Source organism: Labrus bergylta, chromosome 5 (assembly GCF_963930695.1).
Source record: "Labrus bergylta chromosome 5, fLabBer1.1, whole genome shotgun sequence".
Classification (NCBI taxonomy): Eukaryota; Metazoa; Chordata; class Actinopteri; order Labriformes; family Labridae; genus Labrus; species Labrus bergylta.
This window is the reverse complement of record NC_089199.1, coordinates 22510931-22521693: the sequence shown is the minus strand read 5'-3', so window position 1 is coordinate 22521693 and position 10763 is coordinate 22510931. Positions and strand designations below refer to the sequence as shown.

Below are 10763 nucleotides of genomic sequence, written 5' to 3'. Positions count from 1 at the left end.
GGATGGTTATGGATGTAACGTGTTTGAATTCAATCTCTAACTGGATTAAAATCGTGGTGACTCATGGCAGATAGGCTACGTAGCCTGAGTAAAGAAATAAAATCTGAGGATTTAATGAAGATAAAATGACTTAGATTTCAAGTCTTTGGGATTTTATTTCTTAACTCCAGCAAAGTTAAAGTTGACCGGACAGTTGTTGATAGCAAATCCTAGAAAAGCAGTCACTTCCTGAAGTGTCGCTGGTTGCCTGACAACGGCTCTGAGACAGGAAGTAGTTCAGCAAATGAAGCCTCCTAAAGTTGTTTTTAATATCTTGTTTTTTGTAGTGATGAAAAAAAACAAATAAAACTTGTTAACAAGTGAGTTTGAGAGCTGCTTTTTGAATGACTTATTTGAATGGAAGCTTGCTGCTTACCATTTTCCAGTTCTTTTTTCCAAGCTAAGCTAATATGCTGCTGACTGAGATTTGAGAATAGCATTGTTCTTCCTATGTGAGTCAAACAATCCCTCCTCCAAACGCAGTGAGACAGTTTCAACATTAGTTTTTAATTTACAGCGTTTTCAATATTTAGCCTTCAGCAGAACAATTTCTGCTTCATGGACTGAACTGGTAAATTATTTCCAAACAATTTGAGGTTTTCTTTCACCACGTGTGTCTGTATGTGTTGACACTTTGAGCCAGACTTCCTGTTGTAACGTGAGTAGGATAAACAACAAGGTTATTAGTTTTCGTTTAAGTATGGGTTTTCCTATTTTCTGATGTGCACTTGAACGTCACTCGTTTTTACCCTTGATTGCAGCACGTTGCCGCCTCGTTCATATTCTGTAACAAACTCTTTCCATTCAATATAAAGAGTGAATATCTAGACATAAAGTTGTCGACTGGTCCTTTTTAGGAGTAGAAGTTACCACATATGTTTGGTGATGAGGTAAACTGGTGTTGTAGTTCCTGCTGCCCCGTTTTGTTTTGTTTTGTTTTGTTGTTAGCTGGAGCTCGGCTACAGTGTGGTAGTTAGCTAAGCGACTACATGAGCAGCGGAGACCTGGTGTGCGTTCAAATTGTCCCTCCTATCTCCTTTCACTATCCACTTTACCTTAACCCCGGAAGCATTTAAGTGGCGGCCATGATGAGAGCTGTTCGAATTCTCTAAAACTTAAGGAAAGGTGGGTCAATGCTTCCTTTATAACCTCCTTTAGCATAGGATACACTGGATCATCCGTTACCAAAGGAGATGAGATATGACGCCCCACAATTCCTTGCGGCCGCAACATTTAAAGCGAGTCGCGCATCCGACCGTTCATGAACATTAACGATGATCGTAAAGTGACACAGATCATGTAGGAGATAAAAAGATAAGAGACATTTTTATCCAGATCATGTTTTAATTCACTTAAGAATGCTTTGTGCAGTTGTACATTTGTATGCTCAAAACATTATGTGTAGGTTATATCTTACATAAATGTAACAATTAATTTCATACAATCATATTTATTTTGATGTTGATTTCTGAGTGGACAGGAAGCTGATGGTTTCACTTTTGTTACTTGTAGTCTGGTATTCTATATTCCTTTTATTTCAATCCCAACCTTTTGGTAAAGGATTATATCACCGGTAAGAAGGCACAGGGGAAAGTTTTTTACATGCGCTTTTTTTAGTCCATTTTCGGAACATTTTCGGCAGACCCACGTCATTAACCTCCGCCGGCCCGTCGCATTTACTTACGTCGCCTAGTGGAAATGTGGTCGGATTGTCAGAGCAACGAGATTGCCTTTCCCTAAGTCTTTTATGAATTCTCCTCATCTTTCCTTAACCTCATTTTCCCCCGGGGTTAAGGTAAAGTGGATAGTGAAAGGAAATAGGAGGGACAATTTGGACGCACCAGAGGAGCAGCTGAGCGGGGACGAGAGGCAGAGTGCGCAGTTGGCTGAGGAGGAGCTGCTCGGTGAAGAGGAGCCTCGCATTCAAATGGCTACTTTTGGGATTATCGGGGAATATGTGGAGGGACACGAGGACTGGACCGAGTATGAGGAGAGGTTGGGACAGTTTTTCTTTGCAAATGGAATTACAGAAGAGGCTAAGAAGCGCTCCATTCTTCTGAGTGCGTGTGGGGCAAAGACTTATAAGCTGATAAGGAACTTGGCCACACCGCGGAAACCGGGGGAAATTCCATATGATGAACTGGTCCAGCTCGTGGGGAACCACCACAACCCAAAGCCTTCGGTAATAGTCCAAAGGTTTAAATTTCACAGTTATTTCAGGAAGCCAGGTCAGTCTGTGGCAAATTTTGTAGCTGAGCTTAGGCAGCCCTCGGAACACTGTGCTTTCAGAGCGGTATTGGATGATATGCTCCGTGACAGACTAGTATGCGGCATAAATAATGATGCTATACAACGCCGCCTGCTGGGGGAAACCCCACCGTTGACTTTCAAGAAAGGCCTTGACATTTCCCAGGGGATGGAAATGGCTGCTAATAATGCTAAATATATCCAGAAAGGAAATGTGGGATCACAGTCAGCGGCAGTGCATCATGTCAGGAAAGAGCCTGGTAAAGCGACAAAGCGGGTGGAATGTTTTCGGTGTGGTGGAACACATTATGCAAATGACTGTAAATTTAAAGAGTCTGTCTGCTATGCATGCAGTAAAAAAAGGACATTTAGCTAAAAAGTGCAGAAGTTCAAAGGGGAAAGTGAATCCTGGGCAGGAAAAACCTCATCAGGCTCAGGCATCCAAGCGCCACCTTGAGGGAGAAGTTGAAGAGGCAGAATGTTCATACAACATGTTCAGAGTGGAAACAGATGAGGAGCCTCTTGAACCATATTATGCTACTGTCGCCGTTGCAGGGCAGGACATCAAGTTTGAGATTGATTCAGGGGCTACTGCCTCAGTCATCAGTGAGGAGACCTACAGGAAAACATGGGGATCTAACTTGCCTCCCATCAGCCCGTCAAGGCTCAGACTCAGGACATATACACGACAGCCAATACCTCATTTAGGGGTACTACATGTGGACATTGCTGCAGAAGGTCAAAAGGCTAGAGCAAGGCTGGTAATAATTAAAGACAGTGGGCCCAGTCTTTTGGGTCGTGATTGGCTAAGAAAAATCAAACTGAATTGGCATGAAATTAAGTATGCAAACACAACAGAGGACATTCTACAGCAGTACAGTGATGTTTTCAGGGACTAGCTGGGGGCGCTGAAGGGCGTGACTGTAAAACTTCATGTTGACCCTGAGGCTATGCCACGTTTCTTCAAGCCCAGGTCAGTTCCCTATGCCATGAAAGACAAAGTTGAGGAGGAGCTGAAACGCTTGAAGAGGCAGGGCGTCATTGAGCCTGTCCAGTTTTCAAGGTGGGCAGACCCCATTGTTCCAGTGTTAAAGGACGACAAAACTGCGCAATTTTGTGGGGACTACAAGCTCACAGTTAATAAAGATAAAGATAAACTTTATTGATCCCCTGTGGGGAAAATTTGTGCATTACAGCAGCTCCAGAAAACAGGGGACGGAAATATAATTATTAAAAAATAAAAATAGAAGTTAAAATCAAATCAAACATATTTACATTCAGTTAAATAAAAAAATACAATAATGTAAAATTACACAGTAACTACACAGGAAAATGGGTTTGTTATTAAAAACACACACAGTGTGTAGCATGAGGTGGTGATTCTGTTAAAGAGTCTAATTAAACAGTCTGATGGCAGATGGGATGAACGACCTGCGGTAGCGCTCTGTCTTGCAGGGTGGGTGTCTGAGTCTGCTGCTGAAGGAGCTGCTCAGGGCCCCCACAGTGTCATGCAGGGGGTGAGAGGGGTTGTCCATGATGGATGTCAGCTTCACTAACATCCTCCTCTCACCCACCTCCTCTACAGAGTCCAGAGGACAGTCCAAGACAGAACTGGCCCTCCTGACCAGTCTGTTCAGTCTCTTCCTGTCTCTCTCTGTGCTCCCTCCTCCCCAGCAGACCACTGCATAGAAAAGTGCAGACGCCACCACAGTGTCAGAAAAAGTCCTTAACAGAGTCCTGCACACTCCAAAGGACCACAGTCGTCTCAGCAGGTGAAGTCGACATTGGCCCTTCTTGTACAGGACGTCGGTGTTGTGTGACCAGTCCAGTTTGTTGTTGAGGTGAACAACCAGGTATTTGTACGTCTCCACCCTCTCGATGTCCAAGCCCTGGATGTTCACCGGTGCAGTCTGGGGTGACTTTCTGCAGAAGTCAATCATCTCCTTTGTCTTGCTGGTGTTGAGCTGAAGGTAGTTGAGCTCACTCGAGTCGACAAAGTCCATGATGACCTGCCTGTACTCCTGTTCGCTCCCCTTGGACACACACCCCACGATGGCTGTGTCATCGGAGGACTTCTGCAGGTGGCAGCTCCCAGAGTTGTAACAGAAGTCCGAGGTGTACAGAGAAAAGGGGAGAGAACTGTCCCCTGCGGGGCCCCTGTACTGCAGACCACCATGTCAGACTCACAGTCCTGAAGCCTCACGTACTGTGGTCTGTTGGTGAGGTAGTCCGTTGTCCATGCAGCCAGGTGACAGTCCACTCCCGCCCTCTCTAGCTTCCCCCTGAGCAGTGCAGGCTGGATGGTGTTAAAGGCACTGGAGAAGTCAAAGAACATGACCCTCACAGTGCTACCGGTGTTCTCCAGGTGAGTCCAGGATCTCTGCAGCAGGTAGATGACGGCGTCATCCACCCCGATGTTCGGCTGGTAGGCGAACTGCAGAGGATCCAGATTTGAAGTCACCAGGGGGCGGAGGTTGTTGAGGAAATCAACCTCAGGTCGCTAAACTAGAGGAGTACCCATTGTGGACGAGTCCACGAGTGGATGACCTGTTCGCAACCCTTGCTGGAGGTAAGCTATTCACAAAGCTTGACATGAGCCATGCTTACCAACAGTTGCTGCTCGACGAGGATTCAAAAGAGTACGTCACAATCAACACCCACAAGGGATTATTCAAATATAACCGCTTGGTGTTTGGAGTGGCGTCCAGCCCCGCCATTTTCCAAAGGACAATGGACAGTTTGCTGCAGGGGATTCCGCACGTAGCAGTATATTTAGACGACATTTTGAACACCGGGGCCACAGAGCAGGAGCATTTGACTAAATTGGAGCAGGTGTTAAAGAAGCTGTCAGATGCAGGGCTGCGATTGAAACGCAGTAAATGTGTTTTCCTGGCCCCCAGTGTGTCCTACCTTGGACACAAGATCACTGCTGAGGGGCTCTGCCCTCTTGAGGATAAAGTCAGAGCTATCAAGGAGGCTCCGAACCCGAAGAGTGTTACTGAACTGTGGTCATTTTTGGGCATGGTGAATTGTTATGGTAAATTTCTACCTGACCTCTCAAAGGTTTTGGCTCTGTTGTACAGACTGATACACACTGATACAAAGTGGCAGTGGAGCGAAGAGCAGGAGAAAGCTTTCAAGGAAGTAAAAGAACTCCTCCACTCTGCAAAGGTGCTGGTCCACTATGACCCCGGTAAGGAGATCACTCTATGGAGTTGGGGCTGTTCCATCACATGTAATGCAGGACAATTCAGAGAAGCCTGTCGGTTTTGCTTCACGTACCCTGACAGCAGCTGAGAAGGGATATTCACAGTTAGACAAGGAAGGTCTGGCCATTGTATTTGCAGTCAAACGTTTTCATCAGTATCTCTATGGACGTTCATTTACAATTTATACGGACCATAAACCACTGATGAGCCTGTTCAGTGAAACCAAATGCATTCCATCGCTGGCCTCAGCCAGGATCCAGCGCTGGGCTCTCACATTGTCAGCATACCAGTATACAATAGTGTACAGGGCGGGTAAGGACAATGCGAATGCTGATGCACTGAGTCGACTTCCTTTACCAGGGACACCTGTAGCCACATATGTTCCTCCAGAGACTGTGTTTTCTTTGGAGCTGTTATCAGAGACAACTGTGTAGGCAACCCAGATAAAACAATGGACGGAGAGGGACCCAATTCTGTCCCAGGTCAAAACCTTTCTTCTACAAGGGTGGCCCGGTGTTGTGGAAAATGAGGACTTGAGGCCCTATGCTAGGCGTAAGACTGAACTGAGTCTGCAGGATGGCTGCATCTTCTGGGGGGTCGAGGGTCATCGTGCCTCCACCTGGCCATTCACAGATTGTGGAGGAACTACATGAGAGCCATCCTGGTGTGTCTCGGATGAAAAGCCTTGCAAGATCCAAAAATGGATCAGGATTTAGAAAAAAAGGTCAAATCATGCACATAATGCCAGAGTAATCAGAACATGACACCACCAGCCCCCTTACACCCATGGGAGTGGCCAGACCGCCCCTGGTCTAGGTTACATTTGGACTTTGCAGGTCCTTTTATGGGACAGATGTTTCTTGTAATGGTGGATGCACACTCCAAGTGGATTGAAGCTCCCATCCAGAAGAACATCACAGCCCCCATGACTATAGACAAACTCAGGCAAGTGTTTGCAGTGCACGATTTGCCTGACGCTCTGGTCACAGATAATGGCCCAACTTTCACCAGTGATATGTTCTGTGGATTTATGCAACAGGATGGAATTCGGCACATCCGGACCGCTCCTTTCCACCCCGCCTCAAGTGGATTGGCAGAAAGGGCTGTTCAAACGGTTCATCCTGAAGCGGATGACGGGGGACTCTCTTAGCATACGGCTTTCATGTTTCCTGTTTACATACCGCCTCACACCTCAGACTACGACTAGATGCTCCCCAGCAGAAATGCTGATGGGTCGTAGGCCCAAATCGCAACTGGATTTGCTACGAAATGAAAGCAAAAGTGGCGACAAAACAAGTAAAGCAGAAGGAGGGACATGATCAGCATGCATGGGAGAGACAGTTAAGAACAAATGACAGGGTCTATGTGAGAAACTTCAGCAGAAACAACACCCAGAAATGGTTGCCTGGAGTTATCCTAAAAAAAGGTGGCCCAGTCTCCCGTGTAGTTAAACTGGCTGATGGACGTGTTTTCCGCAGACATCAGGAGAGGAGGGACAGTCACACATGGACACACAGGCCCCTTTCTGGCCTGCAATGCCAGATTCACCTAAGACACCTTCACCAGAAGTGCCTGTGGGCTCACCGAGGGTTGTGCGCAGATCGCAGCGCACACGCAAACCCCCTGATAGACTCAATGTTTGACTTGAGTGTTTTAGTTGCACTTAATGTTGAACATGCAATGTTTTTGTTGTCAGGTGTATTTCTGTGAGGTGTTATTTAGACACGGATACGTTTTAGGTTTATGCACAGTGAAAGCATCATTGTTATTGCTACATTTGGGAAATGTTTGAACTTAAAGGGGGAGGAGTGTTGTAACGTGAGTCTTAAGTATGGGTTTTCCTATTTTCTGATGTGCACTTGAACGTCACTCATTTTTACCCTCGATTGCAGCACGTTGCCATCTCGTTCATATTCTGTAACAAACCCTTTCCATTCAATATAAAGAGTGAATATCTAGACATAAAGTTGTCGACTGATCCTTCTTAGGAGTAGAAGTTACCACACTTCCCATTATTAACGTCCTGTTCGTTATCTGTGGGCCTTTTTAAGAAATAGCTTTGCATCATTTTGAAAATATCAAAGAGAGTTCAGACGAGGCCTTAATGATGGAGAATAGAAATGCATCTCAAAAATCTATACATGACATCAGATCGCTGTATCGCTGAGTTGGCGGTCCCATCAGTGTCCGACAAGCCTGCAGTGATTTCCTGTTTATTGACAAACACATCCACAGGCTGCCTGCTGATGAACAACATCATCAATGATTAATGACAAACGGCAGCAGACGGATCGAGTTTAAAGCCGTCTCAGAGGGTGTGATTTTGAGTGATGATGGACATTTAATTTCTGCTGGTTTGGACTGAACGGCTTCACAGTGGTGCAGTAGTTAGGGCTGTTGCCTCACAGCGAGGAGGTTTCTGGTTTGAATCCCCGTCTGACAGGAGCCTCTCTGTGTGGAGTTGAATGTTCTCCCCATTCATGTGGGGGTTCTCTCCGGCTTCCTCCCACAGTCCAAAGACTCGTTAGGTTAGCTGGTGAATTACCAGTAGAAGTGACTGTGAGTGTTTGTCTCTGTGTCAGCTCTGTGATTGACTGTTGCCCTCTTGCCCAATGACAGCTGGGATTGGCTCAATTCTCCCCGACCCCGAACAGGATGAGCAGTAAAAGTTGAAATATTTAAAAAATATGTTTTGTAATATGTCTAAAATAATTTCTCACTGTGGATTTTGCAAACATACTTGAAACATGAGGCTCATCAGCAGCAGCCGCCATGTTGGAAATGCTGTCTCAGTCTAACTTTCAGTCAACCTAACAACAGGCTGAGAGCTGGAGCTGAGGCGGGTTTTAAGAATCCTGACGAATTGTTACTTAATAATTATTTATAGCCGCACAACTTACAGAAACAGTAGATAGTCGTCCTCAGTGTCTCCCTGTAGTCTCAGTGATGTAAACGAAGGACCCTGCTGCATCTTTGAATGTCTCGTTTCACTTTAACAAACTCTCAGACAGCTCAGCTGACGAGTCCAAAGTAATATCCACCTTATGACATCACACATTTACCTTTGTTACTGTTCCTTTGGGCTGTTTGTGATCAGTAACCACTTCCTGTTTCAGTGGTTAAGTTAATGTTGTTACCTTTGATCCACCTGAAGGTCATACATTTATTTCAAAATAAAAGCACAGTTGAATTCAAACAGCAAGTAAAGTACTCTGACCTTAAGACAATACAAAATGTCAAAATAAAAGCCTCAATTTTTATTTTTAGATGTGAAATAATGGAACAAACATGTGATTCAGCGCTGTTAACTATTGATATTTACTGATTAAAAAAATGTAATCGTTTGAAAGCCATACTTTTAAAGTAAACAAGACAACTTTTATTTCTTATTCAGATACAAATGAAGAGATGAGTTGAAGCCTTAAACATGGAAAAAGGCAACTGGTTTGATTGTAGACAGATATTTCCAGTTTTGTTGATTTTTTACTAGTCCAGGTCCAGAATCTTTGGAGGATCTTCTGGCTCTGCGGACTCCATCGCCTGACCCCCATCCTGTAGGAGGGAAGTAAGGAAGACGATCAAACCAGGATATCGAGTTACACACAAGTATGTGGAGGAGGGCTGTCTGTTTGGTCATAAAGTCAATATTTATGGCTCTTTACCAACCAAAATGTAAAGTCAATTCAAAGAGTGGTAAAGGAAAACAACAAGCCTGAGTGTAACTCAAACTGCAGAATGAGAATACTCCGATAAAGGAGGTTAAACTACAGAGAGAAACCTTTTTTGACGCTAGAAGCAGCCGTTACATCGCTTTCTAGCCACCAAACTCCAACAACAATAACACTAATTTTAACCTCCCAGCAGTCGACAGCAAGAGATCAAATTAGTGTTTTTGTAAATGCAGTCTGGTGGCTTTGAAGAGACTGATGTAACAGGATTTTCTGGTTAAAGGGATACTTCACCCATTTGCATTAAGCTTTGTATCATTAGAAACCTGGTAGTATTTTTGAATGGTCGTGCATCCCGCCCTCATTTTCCCCTGAGACGGGAAAGCTCCGCATTTCTTGTCTGAAAAGGAGCCTCCGATGACACAAAAATCGTCATTTGCGTCATCGGCGGCTGCTTTGGTAAGAGGGGTTGAAACTGCATTGCTAGTTCCTCATGTTTTCAACCCGCCCACAGGAGGTTTCCTTTTTCTGATTGAACATCCCGGTACAAAGCAAAGATTCACCATTTCAAAAGAAAGACAAATAAAGAGTACTTCATGATGAATTTGCCAACAAATTTGTTTGTGAAATGAATTTTTCCTCAGTCTGGTAGTAGCTAGCTTGGTACTCTAGATCAGTGGGAGTGGCCTGCGGTGCCATGCATTCTGGGAGTTGGTGTCTTTCATCCACATGAGCCAAAAATACACTTCCTGCCTTTTCTCGGTCAAGAAGCCACCAACTTCAAAATGTATTTCACATTTCTATATATATATACATATATGACCCACAGATATATGTTTGAACCGGTGAAGTATCCCTTTAAGGAGAAAAAGGTTGCTGTCTGTAGGGGTCCATAATGTTTTCTGAATGACAGTCTGAGCCGGTCGGTGGATAAAAGAAGCTGTTTTAGGAGACAAAGAATTACGTTACAGCATTACAGTTTGTCTTTAAACACCAAAGCCTCGCTACAACTCTCAAGTTTCCTCGTATAAATAATTCCCAAAGAAAATCAGCTTCAATCATTCGATGTGCATGTAAACTGTGACCCACAATTCCCCACTTTTTTGATTGCCCAAAGCCAGGCAGGGACAATCAGAGGCTCAGTGCAGTGAACGCAGAGTGGCACATTCACTTCTCAAACCCCCTCCTCTCATCGAATCAACTAAAAATGGCGAGTTTCTGATTGGCAGCATGGGAGACTTTTTACAAAAAAAAGGCATCAGGACATATCTGCTCGGTTATATGACGGAGTATGAAGGAGCAAAAGAAAAGGATGTGTCTGTTGGAGAGAATCTCCATCGACATTTCTGTGACCATTTGATGTGGAAGTTGACCACACACACCTGGCACACTGAAGGCTCAACCTGTACATCAACACAACTGACAATGCTTTGTGGTGTCTGATGAAATAAATGTCATTCCAAAATTGTTTTTTATTTTATTTATTGATCTATATAACAGAGCTCATCAGTGTGATTACAGTAATACAAACCCCGTTCATTTTCACCATAGTGGATTTGATTATTAGCCATGATGTCATAGCCATCCAGGTCGATTGACC

General features: G+C 44.5%; 1 protein-coding gene across 1 annotated transcript in view; it reads right to left on the bottom strand.

Annotated features, from left to right (window-relative positions):
* Window positions 1–8731: 8731 nt before the first annotated feature.
* Window positions 8732–10763, bottom strand: part of stab1 (stabilin 1) — a 58921-nt gene continuing 56889 nt past the window's right edge. Inside the window, exon 70 of the mRNA XM_020630662.3 lies at window positions 8732–9047. Within this exon, the coding sequence (XP_020486318.2) occupies window positions 8982–9047 (66 nt within the window). The 3' untranslated portion in view covers window positions 8732–8981. The remainder of the gene's footprint in view (window positions 9048–10763) is intronic.